Here is a 25,300-nt window from a genome sequence, read left to right on the forward strand (position 1 = left end):
TAACAAATAACGTGTCAAAACTGTAATTTTTAATTCAATGTTTCTTAAGGTTTTGGCTTGTGCGGAATTCCAGAAAATCTTATTAGTGCCATTGTTAACAAAGGTGTGAAAGATCTTACAGTAGTCAGCAATAATGCTGGAGTCGATGATTTTGGGCTGGGATTGTTACTTCAAACTAAACAGGTAACATTTTTTTTAATTGATATTTTTTTATTAGTAGTAGTAGTATTTGTATAAAATGAAATTGAGATATATTTTTTAATGCAGTTGAGTCTCGACTTATGCGAGATAACTTTAATTGTTCTTGTAGCCTTTAAAATAAATTAATCTGTGAAACACCCAGAAAAATGCTTCAGTTTTATTTCTTATGAAGTGTCTAAACTGTATTGTCCGCATGAGGAGTAGAACGCTTCATGAAACCTGTATCTTGTCAAGTCTTTTACCATATCTTGTAACTACGTGAATTTTTGTATTAGCCATGGTATGAGTATTCTTAACAATAAAATACAATGTTCCCACCCTAAAACTTGCACATTTTTTTACAAACGGAGAACAAATAACTTCAAAATCGATCGATTTGAATTCATTAATAACAAGTTCTTCTTGGGTTTAAATAAAGAGTAAGGATATTTTATTTCTTTTTGCTCTTATAAGAAAATATTTTAATAAAATCTGACTGAAAATGTTTATCTTGTTCATTTTGGATCAACGGAGCATTTTTTTTTTTTTTTTTTCAAACAACATGGTGGCGCAAAGAAAGCAAAATATATGTTCGCTATTGAAAATAGAAACGGGAAAATTATTTTGCTTTCAGCAAAATGTTTTAAAATTAAGGAATATAAGAATCAGTGACTTGAATTTAGAATAGTGGTTTTTAACCTGTGGGTCCCAAGGAGTGACCGGACTTTTTTTAGTGTTTTGTAGTGTAGCGCACTACTACTACTTATTATTATTATTTTTTAAGTAGAGAAGCTAGTAGTTCAATACACACACAAAAAAAAAAGGAGTTGGTAGCAATTTGTGGAAACTACTTAGAAATTAATTTTAAAAGAAAAACATTTTATCTTCAGCCTAAGAATTCATTATCAGCGTTTGTACAGATCTAGGCCCCTAGCTAGAAGTTCAAAAATTATTAATTAGATCCTACAAAATATTAGTTTATATAAAATTAGTTCCAATATAGAAAATTAATACTTTTCTCCTCCATTTAAAAGATGTTTTCCTCATGCAATCAATTTTATGTATGTGTATGCCAATGTAAAATTTAAATCAAATTATGACTGATTCTTTACATTTTTCGAATAGCCGAATTGTAAACATTTAAATTTTTCAATTTTTTCTTCCTTTCTTACAGCATATTTCAGTAAAAATGGTTTAAAAAAGAAAAGAAAGGAAGAAATGATAGTTCTAAGTACTATGACATGTTCAAATGAGCTAATTTATTAATTTGAGCAAATTTTCGTTTAATCCTCAAATGATGTGTGTGTTTGCTTTTTTATTTTTTTTAAAAATAGCAACAACATTTCAAAAGTAGTTTGTAGTTGCTTCATTAAAAAAGAAGTAGTTGTAGTTATAATTAGCTACATTTGTAACAAACTAATTGTAGTTGCAGTTCGCTACAAAAAACAAAAAAAATGTAGCTTTTCCAACCACTGGTCCCAACATTATTTCTATTTTAAAATTTGGACTCAGTTTTTAGTCTATGAAATAATAATAATAATAGCATCATTTTTATTTCCTTTGTAGCAATTAGGCCCAAGACTAGGATTTCTCAAGAAAATTCGTTCTAAGGAATTTTCCATACATGGCAACAATGCCAAAAACTAAAAATTGTAATTAAAAAAATAAATGAAACGAAAATAAAGTTTAAAAAATGTTTGATGAAACTTATTAAGTAATTTATTGGGGATAAAAACGTGCACTAATTTTTCAAACTTCTTCTTTTAACAAAGTTCTTAATTTTCTACAAAATTGTACATTTTGGAAAAAGTGAACAACTATCGCTTTGTATCTTGCATTAATGTTTATTCAATAAAAATCACAATCAATGAATTAAACAGGAATTCCTTAAAAATTAAATCATACACCAAAGGAAAACTGCCAAGCCTGTCATTTCCAATTTTCCAGGGAACATAATGCAAATTTATCGAGAAATCACAAAACTCATGCTTACTTATATGTGAATACATCATTTGTTCAAAAGCAGAGGTGGTGGGCTATTGTCCCCTCCTGACCCCCCTAAATGACGAGCCTGAATAGTTTTCTTTTTTTTATTCTCGCTACATTTTACATAAGTCAAAATTGATCTAAAATCTCCTTTCACAATAAATAAAAGTATTAAGGTATTTAGCTTTACCAGATCAATCTGGTAAAGCTAACTGGTTGAAGGAACTTCAACCAGTTTTTCATCATTGAACTTCTCCAGCTTAAATTTTTTTTAACTGAGAAGGGATAGTATATATTTCAGAAATATACGGAATAACTTTTATTTTAATTACTTTTGATTTAGTTATTATTTTTTTACAGAATAAATACAAATATTACCTTAGATGCTTAGCTTTGCCAGATTGATTCAACAGTTTTTTCATCACTGATTTTCTCCAGCTTAATTTTATTTAGCTGCGAAGGGGTAAAATATATCGTAGAAACATACGTAGTAACTCTAACTTAAACCAAAATTAAAAGTAAAACTATTTGTTTATTTAATTATTGCTCCAATGGAAGGGGTTTTTCCTCTAAAATCTTCCCATTCGGCACCACCTTGGTAGCAATGCTAATTGCAGTTAATTTTATCAATTAACATATATTATTTTAAATTCTGCTTATAAGTTGACATTGAGTTCCTATTTCTTCAAAGTTCGTTACATTTTTATGTCACTTTTCGTAACTTAAAAATTATATGTATATATATCTTTTATGATTCCTCTATACAACATGTGTATGTTGAATCAGAAAATTAATATTTGATTGCAATACCTTTCAAGGTTTTGAAAATAGTTTAGAAAATGTATATTATAGTAGTAGCAATCTCTTTTTGACTTATACAACCCATTGTATTACTCACAGTATTACCACACAGCTGCATTCGCATATGTACATGCCAAAAAATATGCTGAAGCTAGTATCTTTTTCATGGAAAAAGACTTAGTATATTTCAAGCAAATGTTCCTGCGAAAGAGACAAACTATTTTATTTAGTTGTTTGTGCATGTTATGGTGGCAGTAAAAGCACAATTAAATGCAAGGATGAAATTGAGAATGAGCAATATTCAAGTGACTTTGCCAGTGACTGAAATTAGTTCCGAATTTAAATTTATTAATCATCATCATTAATGCTAGACATTCAGATATCAGTATGGTTGATGGGTAATTTGCAAGATTTTATTTTTAATTTTAAATTTACTGTTTTACTTTTACATTTAATTTTTATGATCGTGATATATTTGGTAGAAAAATGGTTAATATTTTAAAGCAGCCATGCATTAATTTACTAGAAGCCTCTCAATGTTTGTGACAAAGCTTGTAAAATTGCCTTAAAATTTCAAGGGGGCATTTTCAGCACTTTTAAATTCTAAAATCTTTCACTTATCAAAGCAATATATATCTTTTACTGCTAAAATTTAAAGCGAGAAAATGTAAAAATAAAGGAAAAAGTTGAAATTTTGAAAAATTACTTTGAAGTTGAAAAAATACTAAAATTTTCAAAAGAAACTCGAAGAAATTACAAAAATTGCTACCAGAACAACTCAACTTCAGCGGCCTCTAAAAAAAATGTGCAACTATTTTCATGGGAACATTGAATTTTCTGATATATGATACTTCTAGGCCACTGGAAAACAAATTTTCTCCTAGTTACCAACTGTGGTAAACAAAACTTGATTTCTAGGCATCTTTCAGTGTTTGTCTTGCGGTCTACTGGATGTTACTTTCTTGTTAACTGTTTTATAAATCTGTGCATCATTTCTTTTAAAGCACATTTTTTTTCTATTGATCATGGGGGAGGGGGTGTCTTTGCAATATTTAGGGGGTGCGCCCTTGCTCTAAGGGCTTGTGGGCACTCCTGTCTAATTTTCAAAACTTTCCCAAGGGGGAGAAATTCTGGACACCCTAAAATTGGGGATATTCTATACCTCACTTAAAGGGGTTCTCTGAATCACTCCCTTGTCTCCCTTCAAAAGTTAATCTAGCATACCCATGTCTTTAAGGGGCCAAAGGGCCTAAGCGTTGACCTAAGATTTATAGCGTTGCAAATATACACTGTAGAAGGGCCCTGCAGCTAAATCCCAAAATTTATAGATCAGGGCCTGCGCACACAAAACATGGCTTCATGAATCAAAGAAATGAGACATACATTAAAGAAAAAATTGACAAATGGCCTTTCTTGTCACCAACTTAAAAGTTGTTTGTACTGCAAAAGAGACCCCATGTGTGAAATAGCTTAGGACTCCATTAAGACTAAATACATCCCTGCTCAAGGAGTTTTCAAAAAGCAAAATAACGTATGATATTTCCAAATAAAGAGTTTCTATGAAACTTTGACAAACATAGCATTAAATGAACAACATGAAAAATTATTACCAAGATTTATAATAATCCAAGTGACTTATGTACCTATAACGAAAATGACCCAATTACCTATGTTTGCCGTACTTTTATATGGCAAGAAATTCATAATCTTAAATAATACATAATTAATACATAATATTAAAAAACATAATCTTTTTTTTTGTTTGAAAGCTCAATTATCTATGTTTACCAAACTTTTATGAGTATAAAAAACCATCCAAAAAACTATTCATTAAAGAAGCATTGCTTCTAACGCGAGTACATGAGCACACGCTTCCATTCTGTTGAGTTATTCTCGGTACTTGCACGGCTTTGCTCGCAGTAGAAAATTAAAAGGTCATTTGGTTCGCCTGCATATTTATAAATAATGGATGATGAATTTCTCGCCAATATGCTAGGTTAATTTGCTCGTCCATGTTATGGTAGTTCGCTCTTCCATATTGTGATAATTTGCTGGTCCATGCTGAGATAATTTACTCTTCCATGTTGTGGTAATTTGCTCAGTTAAAGATTCTTAAAATTGGAATAGAAGGAGAATAAGATCAAATTTTCAAAAAATCGCTTTGAGGCGCTTGCCCCTATGCTACAAACTAATTTTGTGCCATGTTTCATGAAAATCGGCTAAACGGTCTAGGCACTATGCGGGTAACAGACAGAGATCTGGACACACAGATTAAAACTTCATTAATAGTAAAGATTTTAAAATGATAATTAATGAATGTAAAAGAAAGTTGTGTGGTGTCCGCATAAGATTTTCAAAAATTCTTTCTGATTGTGAAAAAGTACCAGTCACTTACTTAGTGTAAGAAATAGACTAAGTTTCTCATAATTTCAGTCAGCATGCCACACGCGTCTTGCAAATTTGTGAGAGACACAATTGCACTTACTAATTATATACCACCCTTTGTTAGCTTGCCGTTTTTTTATTTTTTTTTTACATTTCAAAACAAGCTCCTTCTGTAATTTTTCTGGAAAGTGGTGTTTGTGCTATTACTTCTGAAAATTTCCTTTATGTCTCCTGAAATACATTATACCCGCAAGAGTAAAAGGCTGGGTGTATTTTTTAAAATGAAAAGGAACAAGTGTTATATTCAAGATTGCTTTGAGACTAACACATCAGTGGGAAAAAAATTAAATCCTGCGCAAGCTCACTAATGAAAAGTAATTTTAAAAAATAAGGTAGTTATTTACATTTAAGAAATAGCTATTATATTACATGCATTCATCTGAATTCCACTATGACAAAATTAGCAGTAAAACATGGTACACTTTGAGCTCTGGGAAAAATAAACAAATCCTTCCACAGTCAAAGAAATATTAAAGAAGTGCTACAACTAAAAAGCATAACCAGTAATAGATACTTATGCTTGAAATTCAATTTTGAAAATTTCATTTGTATTTTTCATCAAATTCTGTCGTGCTTGATTTTGCCTACAAATTTTTAGAATTTTTAAGCCAAAGATTTTAATTTATTTTTAACAATAAGCAATTAAAAGTAAATATCTTAAATCTTGGATGTTGTTTAAATTTGACTTAATGCAATAAAAAATATTTTTTGTTACTTAGCAATCTTATTAACTAGATAGAAATAACTGCATTTATTTTTATATTCAAATAGGGTATGACCTTAAAATATTTAGATTGTACTATATATTTATTTCTATAACGGATTTTATGCATAATTTATTCATGTATAATTTCAGCTTTTTACCACTGGAATCCCTATAGCAAAATTATTTTTATCTTGTGTATTGCAGCAACCAGGATTAGTTTTTTAAAAAAAATTTTAAAATAAACAGCATTTTGGTTTAAACTGAGTTTATTATTGTAAATGGGGCATTCCAAGGTATTTTTGACATTTATGTAGAGTCCGTAACGTGACCTTTTTTGCCATAACTTTTTTATTTACTGTTTGATTAGCATATTATTTTATTTTGATCTTTTCCTACCAAGACACCAGCTCAAATTAAAATAATTTGCAAATCAAATGGTAAATTAAAAAGTTATGGCAAAAAAAGGTCACGTTACAGACTCTACATAATGTCCAAAATACCGTGGAATGCCCCAAATGCTTTTGGTAAGGAAAACAATTTTATTTTTAAAAAGTCACGCTTTTATGAATTATTCATTAATGAATGTTTATTGTTCATATCTGAACTCAATTTCTTGATGATTAATTGAACAACTAGGAATAAAGTATCTTAATTTCATTTCCTCATAAATATAGCTTTCTATAGGGAAAAAATAAATAACTAACTCACATACATTAAGATTACACATAGCAACAATGCAGCTAGAATTACCTTCTGCTGTTTGAGCAAAATACTCCTTACATGTGTATAAACTAGTGATGTTCCGGATATCCGTATCCGCGGATATCCGAGGGGAAATACAGATCTGTATCCGTATCCGTTACTCTTTTGGCGGATCTTAAACGGATCATTTCTATTCTAAAAATATTTAAATATTTGAATAAAAGACTCTTAAATTCTGTTTAAATTAGGTTTTATTCCCTATTTAAATTTTTTGAGGTATCATTTCAGAAGCCAATTTGTATCCCCTCTCCCCCTGTTGCAAAAAGGAAGGGCAAATAAGTTTTAAAAGTGTGTATCAGTGTGTCTTTTTGTGGCATCATAGCTCCTAAACAGATAAACAGATTTTAATAGTTCATTTTTCATTCAAAAGGTGACTTGATCAAAAGTGTTCTTAGCTTGGCCTCATTTTTGTAGAACTTTTAATTACCGGAGATATTAATTAAAAACCAACTTAACGTTTTTCACAATTAGGGTAGTAAAAATTTACCCGTACGTTAAAAATGTTGGCCCTAATTGAAAGAACGAAGTTTTCTGCATTTGATATTTATTTGAACCTTCCAACTGATATAGAGTAGGAGCTATAATCTTGTTAAGTCAATTTTAAATGCAATTCTAAGCCTTTATACGCGTGATTGGTACCGATTTCATAGTCTGAATATAAGGAGAAAAAGCTCAATAATTTTTACCTGCTGTCAGTTCATATTTGTTAACAAATGTGTAGTCTGACCTGCGAAATTCATCTTAATATGAGGTCAGCTCTCTGGGACATGTTTTGGTTTTTTAATTTTTTATTTAATATTAGTTTTTGTTATTGATTTGGGGTTTCTTTTATTCTTCATTTTTGTTTTTCTGGCATCCTTCCAAAAAAGTAAGACTAAATTCTCTATTGTATTTACTGTTTGTAAAGGTGTTCCCAGCTCTGTATTTTGTTGGTTGGAGTAAGTTCGGTGGAATGGGTCAGTGCTGCATTAATGCTGAAATAAGATGCAAAAAATTATTTCTAGCCTGTCCAGCAGCAGCTTTACACTCTTGTTCCTGTATCCTACATCTACCAAGCAAGCTAGAAATAATTTTTCACATTCCATCTAAGCATCAATGCATCACTGGCCCATTCCTTCCAACTCTCCCTCAATTTTAATGGAGATTTCTTTAAACAGTAAATCATAGTCTTGATTATATTTTTACCGCAGTTGACATTTTTTGAAGAAACTGCCATTATCTGATGGGAATACCTTCCATAACAAATTTTACACTTGGATAGTTGAATTGGGTAAAAAAATTTTGAGATCTGTATCCGCGGATCTTAACACTAATGATCCATGTCTGCGGATCTACTTTTTTAACGATTCGGCACATCACTAGTATAAACTACTTTCAGGGGTCGATCCAGGTTTTATTTTTTGGGTCCCCATTTTGTGAAAAGGCAAAATATTTTTGTGAAATTTCGTTATTTTTGTGAAAAAGCAAAATATTTTTGTGAATTTTCTTTATTTTTGTAAAAAAGACCTTCTCGTGATTTTTTTCTTGGAAAAGATTATATTAAAGCATTTTTAGCTGTCGTATCGTTATAGAAAAGCCCTAGATAGGTTTCAGGGGTGATTGCAAGTTCTTGAAGAATACCTGAAAGCTGACAAGAGAAAATGCGCTGGGGGAAGGGGAAAGTAAGACCCTTAACATTTTATTCGTAATTTGACACATACATTACATTTATTGCTTTTTACAAATATACATATGCAAGGCACACTTTCTTAAGGTGAAAAGTCTCACAACAGATTTCCTGTTTGCTCCTCTCAAATACTTTAAGAGCAATGAAAATTGCACATGCTGCTGAACGTAATGATAACTCCTAATAAATACAATATGAACAGACTCAAAGATATCACATATTTTTTAACACAGAAGTGAAATACTCATTAAAGATTCCATGTATGTGTTTGAAAAACTTAAAAGTAATTAAAACCCAAAATAATACTGCACCAGCATTCAGCGTTTATTTTTTTGACTTTTGACGTTCTTACAGAGTAGGTATTTCGTTTAAAACTTTGCAATTTAATGATGTTAATAAATATATAAGAAATTTTATTTGTTTGCCTCTTAACAAGGTACAGTAAGCATCAAAAGTGCGAAAAATTCGTTTACCATGTCCGATGTAAGGAAATCAAGATCTACAAAACAAATAAAAATATAAAAACAGCATGTAAAATAATTTTATTTTAAGTAAAGTTATTTTAGAATTGAATTTTGAAACTCAACACAAATTAATACTAAATATATATTGCGTAATCAAAGTAAAATTTAGGATTAACCTGAAAACAAGCTACCAATCACAAGTGTCCTTCTCCCGTCCCCCCTCTGACGCTCTCAAGCAAAAACACCTCACGCAGCAAGCAAAAAGATAAGATGGGGAAAGGTGGAAGAGGCTCCCGCGTAGATGCGTACACATTTGCGGTTAAAAAATATTGTGAAAAGGCTGCCTTTTTATAAATTTTTGTGAAGGGGCTGCTTTTACGACGCTGAATTTTGTGAATGGGGCCGCTTTTGCCATGCGGAATTTTGTGAAGGGGTCGCAAAGCGGCCCCAATTTGGCGCTGGATCGACCCCTGACTTTAAAAGGATTGTCAATAATGTTAAAACCAAAGCCTCCGAGGGCTGTTTTTACCCCCAAAATCCTACCTTCGCTGCACCACTGATGTACTGTAAAGCTTATTATATTACTATATGTATCCAGACCTTTTTCTAAATGATTAAAGAAATAATTATAATGAGGGTTAAGACATGATTAATTTAATACCTAAATAAAATCACGTGATTAAATTACTTCAAAAAGTAGCTTTTTATAATAAACTAAATAAAGGTAAAATTAAAATCATATTTTTAATCATAATTTGCAAACATGGGAATTTTTTTCTGTACTACAAATAAATTATTTATTATAAATCAGTCATTTTCTATGAAATGAAAGTTCTTTTTAATGTCATTCAGGGCTCCCAAATGGTCCGCTTTTCCCGCCAAAGTCCGTTTTTTAGGATTAAGTCCGCTTTAGACCGCTTTTTAGCATTTTGGTCCGATTAGTCCGCTTTTATATTGTTTTTACTTAAAAATTAGATTTTAAAAGTTTTCCATTACGTTAAAAGATACTGTACACACAAACACGCGGCCGCGGCGCCTTAACCTGACTTTCCCGTATTATTTCACTTCAGATTGACGTCATTACTCCTCCTTCAATCGCTGCAGCAAGGAAATCCATTAAAAAGAGGTTTGGGTGAGGAGTTATGACGTCGAATCGCGCAGTAGGATGCTACCGATATTTCTCCGAATTTCAGCCTCACGTTTACAATAACGAATAAACTTTCCGATCTTGGATCTCAATAACTCGAATATTCCTTCATCTCAAAGTTTTCATTGGATCCCAAGCTCTTGAGACTGTTGTGTGTGGAAACTTCCCATAACTCGGGAACGTTTTAGCCGGTCCCTTGGGACTTAGAGTTGTCGCGTGTTGACTGTAATCCCTTTGCAAATGAAATCGGAAGTAATCTTGTGATGCATGCGCCATTTTTTTTTACAGGCGCATATGTTCGTAAATTTTACGCCCTTGAAAAACCTTGAAAAGTTCCTGAAAAAAAAAGTTCATTTTCCAAGTGCTTGAAAGTTTTGAAAAATTATGAAAAGTTTCTTTATTCTTGAATTTTTTCAAAAATCATTACAAGCAATCTAAAGCATACTTTAGATTGCTTGTAATTCTTTTAAAAGCATTTCATTAGTGCAATTTTCTGAACATATGTTCCACATGCAGTATCGCGAAAAATTGCTTTCGTGTTTGAGGTTTCAATCCTTTTGCATCTTGTAAATATTTTGATGTTTTTTACAATCGGAAGTTATTTTGACATGTGCTACCGTAGATTAGCTTATTTTTCGTTTAATTTCAGTAATTAACGAAGAAATTAGTTTGGAAACCATGACAACATTGAACTTACTCGGACTTCACGGAAAACTGCTTCTCGCGTTTGAAATTTAAATCCTTTTGCATCTTGTAAATAATTTGATATTTTTGACAGTAGGAAGTTATTTTAACATATACTGCTTTAGATCAGCTTATTTTTCGTTTAATTTCAATAATTAACGAAGTACTTATTTTGGAAACTATGGCAACATTGAACTTACTTGAACTTCGCGGAAAATGAGTTTTAGTGTTTGAAATTTCAATCTTTTTGCATCATGAAAATATTAAAATTATTTACCCAATCGAATGTTATTTTCTCAAATGCTACCTTAGATTAGCATGTTTTATGTTTAATTTAGTAGAAAGTAAATTAATTTATTTTATGGGAAATATGCCAAAATTTGAACTTTGTTCGTGAAAATTTGCTTATCTGAGCTTTCAATCGTTTTGCATCTAAAAAATATTTTTATATTTTTGGCAATTTGAAGTTGTTTTGACATGCTACATTAGATTAACATGTTTTAATTTTTATTTAAATAACTAAAAAATTAATAATTTTTTGTTTTTAATTCAAATTTCTAGTTTTGCAAACTTAATTTTAATTACTATTAGCTTATTTTCGGTTATTGCTGTTTTTTATATGGGGGGATATTAAATGTAAACAATTGAGTGCATAATATTTTAACTGTTTGTATTTGAAACAAATTTGAATTATAAAATTTTATAAAGTTGAATTTATGTACATCATTTCAATCTCATGATGCCTGCTAAAGAGGGGAAATATTCCCTCCATAAAAGTTCAAAGCACTCATGGCCTCGCGATCATGGAGGTTTTTTTTTTTTTAAATCTAAGTTTTATGATTTTTGAATATGAAAAGTGCAAGACTAAGCCTCATGTGATCTGCTTCTCTTTGTGATTAGGCATTTCAGATATTTTTAGGAAAACTTTCAATACCGTAAATTTTTTATCAAAGTGTCTCTTGTAGAAAAAGCAGTTTGTTTTCCTATACTTTTAATATTACTTTCTGTTATTTATATGTTAGTATTAAATGAAATCTGCATGTAATATTTATAGTGCAAATTAAGGGTAGTAACTTGAAAAATATTTTTTTACTCTTGAAAAGTGCTTAAATTTTTTCTCCCAAATGGTATGAACTTTGTGATAAGAGATTAAATTTAAAATTCAAATATAAAATAATTTTATTATAAACTCAGTTGTAGCTTTCTTTAAAATCAAAAGAATATTTTTTAGGTTTCTGTGTGAGTCATGAGGAAGCAGGGTTGGCCGGATTGGACCCAATTGGGTTGGACCCAATGGGTTTTTTTGAAAAAACCCATTTAAAAAAACCCATTATTTAGCCCACTTTTGGGTTTTTTAAAATTTTCTGAGAACTTTTTTTTTAAAAATAGTTAATTTAAATACTTTTACAATTTAAACTTCTTTTTTATTTCTTCTTCACAATAGGCAATGGACATAAAAAATGAATTTTGAACTTTAATAGTATTTCTTAACTCTTAAGGGCATTAAAAAATGCTTCAAAGATTTTAAATAAATATATTTAACCTTTTTCCTTCAACTGGTCAATAAGGAACTCAAATTATCTTGACTAAGTCCTGTCACGTCAGATTTTCTCAATATTTGCAGATTGTACAAAGGATACTACTTTAGCTAAAAGGCTCTCATGTGAATTATTTTCTGCAAACTAACACGTCACAAAACTTGAATAAATAAGGTATATTTTTTAGAAATTAACAGGTTTTACAAATGGTCGGACAGAAAACGGAATAGGATGTACAGTATTTTCATTATATTACGAAAAAGTTTAATATTTCTTACTCTGTACACAGAAATAGAAAAACAGGCAACATAAAATTCAAAGAAATGTCTTGATTAAGCTGGAATTCAGTAAAAAGGGATTTAAACTACTTGAGGTTCTACAGTAGTTTTGCATAACAAAATGAAATACAATAAAGTAAAATACAAAAAAAAAATGTCGAAATTAAAAACAAACAAATAAACAATAGATTTTATCTCTCAAGAAGTAACTTTGCCAATCATGGCAAAGTTCAAAAAAGCCAATCATGGCTGTTGGTAATCATGGAAACTAAAAAAAATCTGAAACTTCTCCATTCTTGAATTTTGTCATCTTTTATACCTTTCTTCAGAAAACGCTGAATTTTCCAGCTTTTTTTATCAAGACAATTTTTGTGCTTTGTCCATATACTTATGCTACAATATGCTACGAGTACCCCACCTTTCCCCTAAAAAAAGACAAAAAAACCCACATTTCTTCTAAAAAACCCAGCCTTAGTTGGGTTTTTTGGGTTTTATTTAAAAAAAAACAAAAAACCCTGGGTCCATGGGCTTTTTTAAAAAAACCCGGGTTTTTGCCAACCCTGTGAGGAAGTGCAAATTTCTCAGCAAATAGATGAAACTGATGAAGATGGGAACAAAATTAGAGACTGGGGAAAACAAAAAGAGAATAACTTTTTTTTTCTTTGATGTATGATAACGCTATTAAGAAGCATTGCAAGGCAGAAAAACATAAAAATAATTTTAAACTAAATAAAGATGAAGCGCAGCTTCATCTATCCTTCAGTGAGACTACCAGCATCCCTGGTTCAAGTCAAAATGTATCATTATGCCTATTTAGTTCTAAAGAGACTGCCTTAAGTGCTGAACTAAGTGCTCCCCCCTCCCCCATCCAAATATTTGAGTAAATAATATTATTCAATGGATAAAAAGATCAGTTTCACAGGTGATAAAAGAATTGTATATCTCATTATTATAGTTAATTTACGAATTATCTTCATGAATTTAGCCCAGCTGGCAACTAATTTGCCTTTTGGTGCTTCCCTGGGTTTAACTATGAGTGGTACTCCCAAGGTCTTCTTTTTGATCCTAACTGGTCCTCTTTAGTCCCCTTTTTGATTGAAAATGGTCCTCTTTTACCCTTTTCTGAAGCTAAAATGTGTTGGGAGCCCTGGTCATTGTAAAATTCAAAGTACCAGGTATAAAGTGTGACGCTGTATATTTTGGGATTAAAAAAAAAAAAATCTTGAATTGTAATTTTTGGATCGGATCACAAAAGTTTCATCAATTTATAATGAGCCAAATTGATGTTCATTATTATGTTTATTGATGTCATGTTTATTCATTTGATGAATTTTATGTTTTGTATTATTATTTATAGATAAAGCGAATGATTTCCTCTTATGTTGGAGAAAATGCAGAATTTCAAAGACAATACTTAGCTGGAGAATTGGAATTAGAATTTGTTCCTCAAGTAAGTTTTGATTCTCTCTTCTGCTCTTGTATTTACAAACCAGGTCTACCCCTCGCCCTTCCCCCAGAGCCTTTGGTTTTTAACACATATTCCAATACAGTAGCATATATACAATCTATATATATAAAAGAGGAGTTTGGTAAATTTGTTCCCTAAGATCTCAGAAACTACCCGGCAGATTTGGCTGAAACTTTCACCGTTTGTTCTTCTTGGTCCTGGGGAGGTTTGTAGACCAGTTCGAAAAAAATCCGATTTTTAGTTCCTTTTTTATTCTAATTTGTCCAAATTTTTGCATAAATGCCTCAATATGACAGTGAAAAAATACGTGCACATATTAAAATTATGTGTCCATCGAAAGTGCTTATTTTTCTGCTGAAGATGGCATCTGTTAGAAAGTTCTAAGTTGTATGAAAAACGAGATATGAGCTTTTTTCGTTCCATGTTCGAAGGCTCTCCTCAACCCAATTCATTATTTAGTGTATCATCTCAACTCTCAGTTGATAGCTGGAATTGTTGTACTCTTCAATATTTTTGCGTTTCGTGTGACTGTTCGAGACTTTTCTGAAGTCAAATCTTAAATCACCGTGTTTTCACAAGATTGGCTGATAATAAAAGGATTTGGCTGATTATTTTGCATTTAAATGGAACTTTAATGAAATTATTGTTATATTTTTATTATTTGTGCTGATCAGACTCATGATCCAATCTACCAGTAGAAATCTCGCCAAACTCTTTGCAAAGATTTCAGAAGCTTATGCGAATACATTTGTGCAATTTTTTCAACTGTCGCTGTTTTTGAAGCCAATGTTTCTCAGCTTTCACCATGTAAACAAAATATCGCCATTAAAAGAATCTTTAAAACTTTTTTCAAGACGTAAAATAATCCACCATAAACTAAATTAGGCAAATCCAGTAAAGAGCACAAAAACTTCCATAAATTTTTCTTTTTACACATTTTCAAACAATTGCCAAATTTTACTACTCATTTTGGAAACATTTTGGATGAAAATGTTTAGCTCCACGTTATGGTGACTAGAAGTATCTCATGATTTGGCGACAATATCTTTTTGACGAAAATTAGTAACAGACCGTTTTAATTTTTGTTAGCTGGCCGAAGACATGGATTTTAGCTGTATTAATGAAGATTTTTACTATGTTTACTAATTTTAATGTAATGGAGATTTTTAGATGAGCCGTTATCGTTATTTCAGAATGGTTGATGTCGATTTTGAGGGACTGACGTCCATATTCTAAGATGACGTTTCGAGAATTCATTAAAAAGGGAATTTTTTTGAAGCTATTGTGCCTATTCTGCTGGGGTTAAAAAAAGGTGTCTTCCCAGTTTAGCTGACGTCTCCCTCCCCCCGTTTTCTGATTTAATCATACCTTTTGATATATTAAAATATTAAAGGCGGGAGGAAATTTGAAGTGTCGGCAAAACTGGGGATAAACCAAAACCAAAAACAGAATGTTGATGTTATTTTGAAAATTTTTCTTATTCCGAAGGGAGGGGGGGGGGATGAATATTTTCCTTATTCAGATAGATATTTTTAGAGGGACTGTTGATGATATTTTAAAACTGAAACCCTCATTCTAACTCTAATCTGAACGTTTTTTCCACTTCATAAGTATCCAGATTTTGATCGTTTTATGTGTTTAAAAAGTATAGTAGCTTAGTCTTATTTAAAAATACTTTACTTTACACCCGTATTGTTTTTCATAATATGCAGCAATATTGAAAATTATTTTAATGCCGTCCGGAATGGTATAAATTCAACGCTGAATGGGACACTCAAATTGATTTCAGCCTTGCCAAAAATGTAATTATTTTCTTGCACGTTCTGTTGTTGATATTTTCAAAATTTATGGAACTCTCTTCTTCATAAGAGACATGTTAGTAAATTTTCAGATGGTTATACGTATAGACGAATATCTCCTAAAAGTCATACCATCCGATTACTAGAGAGCAAACATTCTTCTGGCATTTTTTCCACTTCAAAATGATATATTACTTTTTCGATTTGATATATTTTTTCAGTTTTTTTTTCTCAAATTTAAGCATTATTATCATCCTTAAGATTAAAAATTTCAATGTGTCCGCCATTGTTGTCAAGCTTAGTTTCGTCTTCAAAGTGACTTTAATATTTCTTTGAGGAGTAAACATTTGTATCTTCCAACGTTAAAAAAATATCGTTTTACTATTTTAAAGAAAAATTAGCTTCTAAATAGTAAATTATCATTTGAAATGCCCCGTAAAAAAGTAAGCATTGGTAGATACTCTAGAGAAGCATTGCAAATCTCTGCGAGCAGAGTTGCGGAAACATTTGAAGAGAGAGAGGCACGCCTGGAAAGTGAACGAATTAGAGTTTCTACTTCAAGAGCTGCTGCATCCCCAGAAGAGCGCGACGCATGACAGGAAACTGAACGCTTACGGCACTCTCAAACAAAAACTAGAATAGATCTCAATAAAGCGGCATTTAACTATGAAAAGGACTTTGATTACAAAATGCATCGCGATGTTGTCATTGGTCCAATGTCTACAATTTGCGTACATTGTCGCGCTTTGAAATTTCAAAAAGAGACTCCTGGTATGTGTTGCTCCAATGGCAAAGTAAATTTGCCACCGCTTGCTGAACCAACAGAGCCACTTCTAACCTACGTGACTGGAATTACACGGGCGTCGAAACACTTTCTGCAACACATTCGTAAATATAACTCGTGCTTTCAAATGACATCATTTGGAGCTACAAATATTGTACAATATAATAATTTCATTCCCACATTTAAAGTACAAGGCCAGGTCTATCATCAAATTGGTTCCCTTCTTCCAATGCCAGAGGAAAATCCCAAATTTTTACAAATTTATTTTATGGATAATGTAGAGACCGAAATTGACCGACGATGTACATTAAGTGTTGCTACAGATCGCAATATTATTGCTGATTTACGAGAGTTATTCCACGAACACAACAGCTTGATCAGAGATTTTAAATCTGCATTGGATGGTGTGAGATCTGACGATTTCAAAGTAATTATCAGGGCAGATAAAAAGCCGTCCAATGAGCATGAAAGGAGATTTAATGCTCCTATGGCACCTGAAGTAGCAGCTGTAATTGTCGGGACAGAGATTACAAGGCGAGATATCGTCATCTGCAAACGAGATCAAACGAAGCAACGTGTTGCTGAAACACACCGATCGTACGATGCACTTCAATATCCAATTCTGTTTCCTCGTGGAGAAGATGGATATCATTTTGAATTGTATCAAACAAATCCCACCACTGGTGCTACCACAACGAAAAAAGTTAGTTGTATGGATTTTTATGCATACCGTATAATGATTCGCGCCGAACAATCCAATCATCTCCTGAACTGTCGGCAGCTTTTTCAACAATTCATCGTTGATATGTACGCTAAAGTCGAAAGTGAACGACTAGATTACATTCGCTACAATCAATCGAAGCTCCGAGCCGAAGAGTACATTCATTTACGCGATACAATCGCGAATGAAAAAAAAGTTGCTGACATTGGACAAATGGTTATACTTCCAGCAACGTATACTGGTATACGCAAATATGGACGCCCAGATCTATTTATAACGTTCACATGTAACCCATCTTGGGTTGAAATAAAAGACTTACTTCTGCCTGGCCAGCAATCGTCTCATCGACATGATGTCATTGCGAGAGTTTTTAAGCAAAAATTGATCCGCTTCATGAATATTATCACTAAAAATCATATATATGGAGAAACTCGCTGTTGGATGTATTCGGTTGAATGGCAGAAGAGAGGTTTACCGCACGCTCATGTCTTAATTTGGTTGGTGGAAAAAATTGTTCCAACTCAAATCGACGACTTCATTAGTGCTGAACTACCAAACCCAGAAGAAGATCCTGAGCTATTTGAAATTATCAAAAAGAATATGATACATGGCCCATGTGGGCCCCACAACCCTCATTCGCCATGCATGAAAGACGGTAGATGCACCAAAAATTATCCACGTCAACTGTTAAAAGAAACACAAATCGGTGGCGATGGTTATCCGCTGTACAGACGACGAAAACCTGATGACGGAGGGTATACAACAACTATCAAAATCAATAACATTGATATCGAAATTAATAACAAATGGATTGTGCCTTATTCTCCTTTGCTTTCAAAATCATTCAATGCGCATATCAATGTAGAGTCCTGCAATTCAGTGAATCAATTAAATACATATGTAAATATGTGAATAAAGGTAGTGATATGGCAGTTTTCGGGCTTGCAAATCCCAATGCACCCATCAATGAAGTCGACCAATTTCAAATGGGACGTTATATAAGCAGTAACGAAGCTGTGTGGCGAATATTTGGTTTTGACATTCATGAAAGGTTTCCTGCTGTTGTGCATCTCAATGTTCACTTGGAAAATGGTCAACGAGTCTACTTTACGGAAGAGAATGCACACCTGAGAGCTGCAAGTCCACCGAATACAACATTGACCGCTTTTTTCCAACTGTGTTCAACTGATGAATTCGCTAAAACATTGCTTTATCACGAAGTCCCGCAGTATTACACTTGGAACCAATAAACAAAAACGTTTAGCAGAAGAAAACGAGGTGCAAGACATTCTTCGATATCTGGAATATTTTCTACTGGCACGTTGGGCCGCGTGTATACTGTTCACCCAAATCATGGTGAATGCTACTATTTACGAATGCTGCTTCACGTGATCAAAGGACCAACATCGTTCCAAGCAATCAAAACCATAGATGGTCAAGAGTATCAGACATATAGAGAAGTTTGTTTAAAACTTGGAATGCTTGAAAATGATCATCACTGGGACAATGCATTAACAGAAGCCTCTGAAACACGGCGTGCTGACCAAATACAAACTCTATTTGCCATTATTTTGACAACCTGTGCTCCTTCAGGTCCGAAAGATCTTTGGGAGAAACACAAAGAGAGTATGAGCGAAGACATACTGCTTCAAGCACGCAGAGCCAGCAACCTGGATATACAGTATTCAGAAGACATTTTCAATGCAGCACTAATATCACTCAAAGATACGTGTATCTCAATTAGCAAAAAAAACCTAAATCAACTAGGGCTATTTTCTCCTAGACGTACTAGCATCAATATAATCGATATTGACGTATTGCGGGAAATACAGTATGACGTCAACGCGTTGCAAATTAATGTTGAGACTCAGAAAAAGTTACTGACAAATGATCAGCGACTCGCGTACATCACAGTTATGGAGCACGTGCGAAGTGGAAATGGGGGAATCCTTTTCCTTGATGCTCCAGGAGGCACAGGAAAAACATTTTTACTCAATTTGGTACTCGCTGAAATTCGAATGAAGAATGATATTGCATTGGCTTTGGTGTCATCGGGAATTGCAGCAACACTTCTCGATGGAGGACGCACTGCGCATTCGACTCTTAAGCTGCCGTTGAATTTAAGCCTAGCTGCACACCCCCTTTGCAATATCGGAAAAACATCTGGAATGGCAACTGTGCTGGAAACATGCCGACTCATTGTTTGGGATGAATGTACCATGGCCCATAAAAAAGGACTTGAGGCGCTTAACCGTACTTTGCGAGATTTCCGAAACGATCAGCGTCCGATGGGTGGAACTGCAGTACTTCTCGCGGGTGATTTCCGTCAAACTTTGCCCGTTATGCCAAGATCAACACTAGCAGACGAACTGGCAGCATGCCTGAAAAATTCAGCTCTCTGGAGACATGTGAAGAAAATTACACTGTCGACTAATATGCGTGTGCATTTACTTAGAGATGATTTTGCAGCAACTTTGCCAAACAACTTTTGGACATGGGCGACGGCAAACTTGCTGTTGATCCAGAAAACTTCTGCCAACTACAGTCATCAATAGAAGATCTTGAGAAAAAAGTTTTCCCGAACATTATAAACAATTTCAGGAATCACGATTGGCTTTGCGAACGTGCTATCTTAGCCCCAAAGAATGATGACGTCAATCGAATCAATAACATGATTCAATTGAAACTTCCTGGTGCAATCATGGAATACAAATCCATTGATACAGTCATAGAAGAAGATCAAGTTGTTAATTATCCAGTGGAGTTTCTCAATTCATTAGAACCACCTGGAGTTCCACCCCACAAACTTAGGCTGAAAATTGGTTCACCAATATTGCTTCTACGAAATCTCAACACGCCAAAGTTATGCAATGGAACCAGACTTTCCGTGAAAACACTGATGCCGAACGTGATTGAAGCAACAATAATTAATGGCAAATGTAAGGGTGAAGATGTGCTGATTCCGCGCATTCCTATGATTCCTACTGATTTGCCCTTCACTTTCAAACGACTACAATTTCCTGTGCGCCTTGCTTTCGCAATAACGATCAACAAAGCTCAGGGGCAGTCGCTGCGTGTTGCCGGACTACATTTAGCGAATCCATGTTTTTCGCATGGACAGCTATATGTGGCTTGCTCCAGAGTAGGAACACCAAATTTTCTATACATTTATACACCAAATCAGAAAACCAAAAACATTGTATATCCACTTGCCTTAAGCTGGATGAGAATAAAAGATTACTTTTACTCAAAGTTCGTTCGATTACATAGTTAACAGTCTGAAATATTAAAGAATAAATACCTTTGTGCTTGAAAATTAAATGAATGAATTACCAACGTTTTAATGCCAACACACCCACCATATGGAGATAAAATATATATCTATAGGCAGGACAACGTCTGGCCGGGTTCTGCTAGTATATATATACAGTAGCATACCTACTAACTCTCCTGATTGTTTCAGAAGACTCCACAACTTTGATACTTTCTCCCTAACTACCTAATGAACTACATATACAGTTGGCTCTCTTTTTAACTACCCTCTATTTAACGACGGCTTTTCATGGTCCCAGATTATCCACGGTAGTGTTAAAAGCATTCTATTTAAGGACGTTTTCTACTTAAGGACGATTTTTTGTTGTCCTTGAAAGTCATTAAACAGAGAGCCAACTGTATACCCCAAATTTTCACCAAAACATCGACGTTCCATAGAAAAGAATTAACAGTAAAACAATAGCAATTCCAAAAAAGAAACATTTTCATACGCAACTGTAAAATGCAAGCCTGTCATTTGGGTGATCCGGAGGATGGTTCAATTACCCCCCCCCCCCCCCCCGGATTTAAAAAACATTATGTTATTTTGCTTTTTTGCTTGTATTTTGATGCTTTTTTCCTATCAACTTATACCAGTGATGCAACGAATAGTGATTTGACCGAATATTCGGCCACAATCAAGGCCAAATATTCGGCTATTCGGCCGCCAAATAGTTAACTTGTTTTTGTCTAAAAACAAAGTGCAGGTTCCATTTAAAACATAATTTTGTGTGGTTAATAATTCAATATACATTAATAATGATCACAAAAATGATTTGAAGCAATTTTTTAAAAAAATGATAACATTAGTTTAAACTTTAAAACTATTTGGCCGGAAAATTACAAAAAAAAAGTCTTAGCAACAGTTTATAAATATGAGAGTCCTATATTAAAGCTATGAAAGATATTTTCTCTATTACAGTCGTAAATTCATAAAGTTTCTCAAATTAAAGAAAAAAAATTTCAAATACTGTCGAACTCGCTTATAACGAGCGCAAAGGGCCCACGATGTTTGCTCATTATAACCGATTGCTCGTAAAATAAGAGTTCGTGAAAAAAATCGCAAAAATTCATCATTAATGCCTTTTTTCTTCTTTTTTATCACTATACAGTTCCAAAGAAGTTGGTTAATTTGCTTTGAACTGCCTGAATGTCTCTTTCTTGTGTCATAGTTTTTCAGGAATACATAAAACACACATACATAATTTTTAAATGCTTTTTTACTCCACAAATTAAAAATATTCTGTCATCGCTTGTTCTCAGGATTTATGATTTATCACTAACCTCCAGTTGATTTCGGAATGTTAAAGAAAATTTACCAAAAAAAAAGATAAGCTGGGTTGAAAACCAGTAGAAATTTTATAAATCACGAGGTATTGCTCACTTTAAAAGGAGTTTTGCTCGTCAAAAGAGCTATGCTCCCATAAATTAAATATGGTACCAATCAAATATTCCTAATTTCCTCGCTAAATCCAGGTTCTCGTTAAATAAGGGCTCATTATAATCGAGTTCGACTGTAACTGAAATATTCAACGTGGAATCGCACCATATAAATTTTTTATTGCATAGACATTTCCCAAATTAGCAATAACAAACACAATTTCGCTATGAGAAAATTTAATTTCTGTAGTCATTCAATAGAAAAAAATTAATTTTACTTAGGTAAATCCAGACTTCTATTGGTGTAACTACCCAGGCCCGGACTGGCCAGGTCGGTGAGTCGGCGATCGCCGAGGGTCCCCAAGCTAGGAAGGGCCCTCAAACAAAGTGATTTTTTTTTTTGCGAAAAAGTTTTTTGATTGCCTTGCAACTCTTTCAATCTGTTTCCTTATACTTTTAACCAGGAACAGGGCCTGATTACTAAATAGACCGTAGTCTAATGCCCCTGCTCTTCAGGGGCCCCAAAATGGTTAAAATTGTTTTATCCAATGACTACATGTCTAAGGTTTGCCTGCATGGGGGCATTCAAAAATGTCTTGGCCTAAGGCTCACCACAGTGCTGGACGAGTCCCAAGTTTTTAAAGAGGCCCCGCCAGAGCCCAGTAGCAGAAACTTTCTAGCCAGTCTGCGACACTATTTTCGGTAGTTGAAAATAATCTGCAGCATTGTTATTAGTTTTATTTTAAGTTTTAATAAAATACACAAGTCCTTTGTGAAGGCCAAGACTTGGACAATTTTCCAACTGGCCAGTGGCCACTAGACCCGAAAAACTTGTGGCTACCACTGTCGCTGAGTTATAAAGCAAAAGGGGGGTTGGAGGAAGCAGCTTTCACCACTTTCATAAAAATAAATAGAACTCTACACACTATGAAAACCAATTCTTCAGGACATATTAATTTTAATATGGAAAATTTGCTCTGAAATAGGTTTTTAAATTTTTAAATTAGTAAATGAGAAGTTGGCAGGAAACTGCATTTTAGATGAAATATTTAGCTCATAGCAAAGCCTTCAAATCAATGAGGATCAAATACAACTGTGCAGATAATAATTCGCATTTTTCAAAAAAATATTTTATAAAAAGAAAAAAAATACACGTTTTATTGAACACTTTATGTTATCTTCAATAGTTTGTGTTGAGGTAAACATCCAATTCTGTTTTTGGAAACTTACGTAAGTATTAGTATCGTTTATTTCTATCTTGCGAATGACCAAACATGGCGTCTACGCGAAAAATTCATGGTTATAAATAGATATTTGAATTTGTTGCTTAAAAGTAGTAATAAATTCAAAATCCTTAAAAAACTACAATTTAGGTGAAATAGTCAGTTTTTAGCACATTAGCCTCTAAAGCAATGAAGATAAGATAATATTCTGAAGATAAAATTTTGCAATTTTAAAGACAATAATTAAGAAGTACCAAAAAAAAAAAAAAGACACATTTTGCTTAATTTTCAACAGTTTGCATTGCAATAAACATCCAATTCCGTTTTTGAAAACGTAGGCACTTCTTGAGTCTTACGTACCAACATCTTGGGAATGACCAAACATGGCGACTACGCTAAAAATTAAGATATTAATTTCTGAGTTTGTTGCAAAAAATATTTTCAAAATAAAAATCCTCATGAGACTAAACTTTAGTAAAAAAGTTTTAGCGCTTTTGCGTCCAAAGCAATGAGGATAAGGTGAAATTTTCACATAAAATTTTTCATTTCTCAAGAAAATTATTTTAAAAAATAAAAATAAAAAAACGATTTGCTGTAGATTTTAAGTTATTTTCATTTTTTGGCAGAAAGATAATACATCCAATTCATCTTTGTTTTTGAAAACTTTTGCACTTTTCTACTTCGATTTTGTGAATGACCAAATATGGCGACTATGTTTCTAATCGAAATGCTGAAGCATCCATTGCTCAAAAAGCGATCTCCAAACGATCTTTTCTAAGTTGTATTTTTTTTTTCTTTAATTTATTTGTTTTTTTTTCCCCTTTCTTTCGTTTTGTTCTTTAATAAAATTATCTGCAGGCCGCCGAAAAATTGCGACGCACGTCTCGCAGTTTCTGCTACCGGGCGCCAGAGTAATCCTAAAGCCCTTGATCGTAGGTTTTAAGTAGCGAGACGATGAGTAGTCGGCCATGTTGGGGCCAAACACCGGCTGTCTTTTTATCATGATTGCTATAATGAAATATTTATTTCTTAGTAACTTCTTGTAAATAAATGTCCCTAGATTCTTGAAGATAACATAGATTTGACTGTACATTAAAGGTTTTTTTTTTTTTTTAAATTTTTATTTGATAAGGAAAGGAATTTTGGTATTAAACCATTTTAATGTGCAAAGATGTTTTACAATGATTCTCAATCATTTTGGAAAACATTTTTCACTCTCGTCCCCAAAAGCATCGAAATATAATATTTAAAGAAATGGATATATTGAATGTACTGATTATCAAAAAAGCATAAATAATCAGTGGGGGTGGGGAGGGCAGAGTCGGAAGGTGCCCGAATACTTTTGAGCTTTATTTTCAATTTTATTGAATTTTTCCGTAAATTAAACTTAGTTTGAAAATGCTTATTGTATTTTTTCTTCAGTACCAGAGGTGATCATAATAGCATTAGGTGCTGAATTAAATTTGTAGTGTACAAAAATGATAATTTTAGGTTTGAACCCAATTTCAGAAACACTGATTTTGTTGCACTCAGGCAGAGCTTGAAAAAGGCTTTTTGGTCAGGATTAGAATATAGCGACGTAGATCAGCAGTGGACGGAATTTAAAAAAAAACTTGCTAAATTGGATGGGGATTATGTTCCATTTAGGAGAAAAGGTGTTAGTACCAAAATTTCGTTCATGTGTTTCTCCAGGGAGACTAAAGAATCTCTAAATTATAAGCAAGTCCCTTTTTTACAGTTTAAGAAACTGGTCAGAGTGCGGAGAGGCTCCAGTATGGTAAGCCAAGGTGAAATTTTTAAGTATTTGGTATGGATTCAGAAAAGGGAATTGAACAAAGGCTAGCAGATGACATTGATAGGAACCCTAAAAGGTTTTTTGCTTACGCTAATTCTGGGAAAGCTTAAAACAATCAAATAGGGCCATTGGTTGATGAGTATGGAAATTTAATCCAAAAC

At 33.0% G+C, this 25,300-nt stretch overlaps 1 protein-coding gene across 1 annotated transcript in view; it reads left to right on the forward strand.

The window, feature by feature from the left end:
• LOC129224443 (succinyl-CoA:3-ketoacid coenzyme A transferase 1, mitochondrial-like) overlaps positions 1–25,300 on the forward strand; it is a 70,692-nt gene that overhangs the window by 14,711 nt on the left and 30,681 nt on the right. Inside the window, exons 3-4 of the mRNA XM_054858898.1 lie at positions 50–183; positions 14,015–14,107. Of these exons, the coding sequence (XP_054714873.1) occupies positions 50–183; positions 14,015–14,107 (227 nt within the window). The remainder of the gene's footprint in view (positions 1–49; positions 184–14,014; positions 14,108–25,300) is intronic.

The sequence above is a fragment of the Uloborus diversus genome, chromosome 6, assembly GCF_026930045.1.
Source record: "Uloborus diversus isolate 005 chromosome 6, Udiv.v.3.1, whole genome shotgun sequence".
Lineage (NCBI taxonomy): Eukaryota > Metazoa > Arthropoda > Arachnida > Araneae > Uloboridae > Uloborus > Uloborus diversus.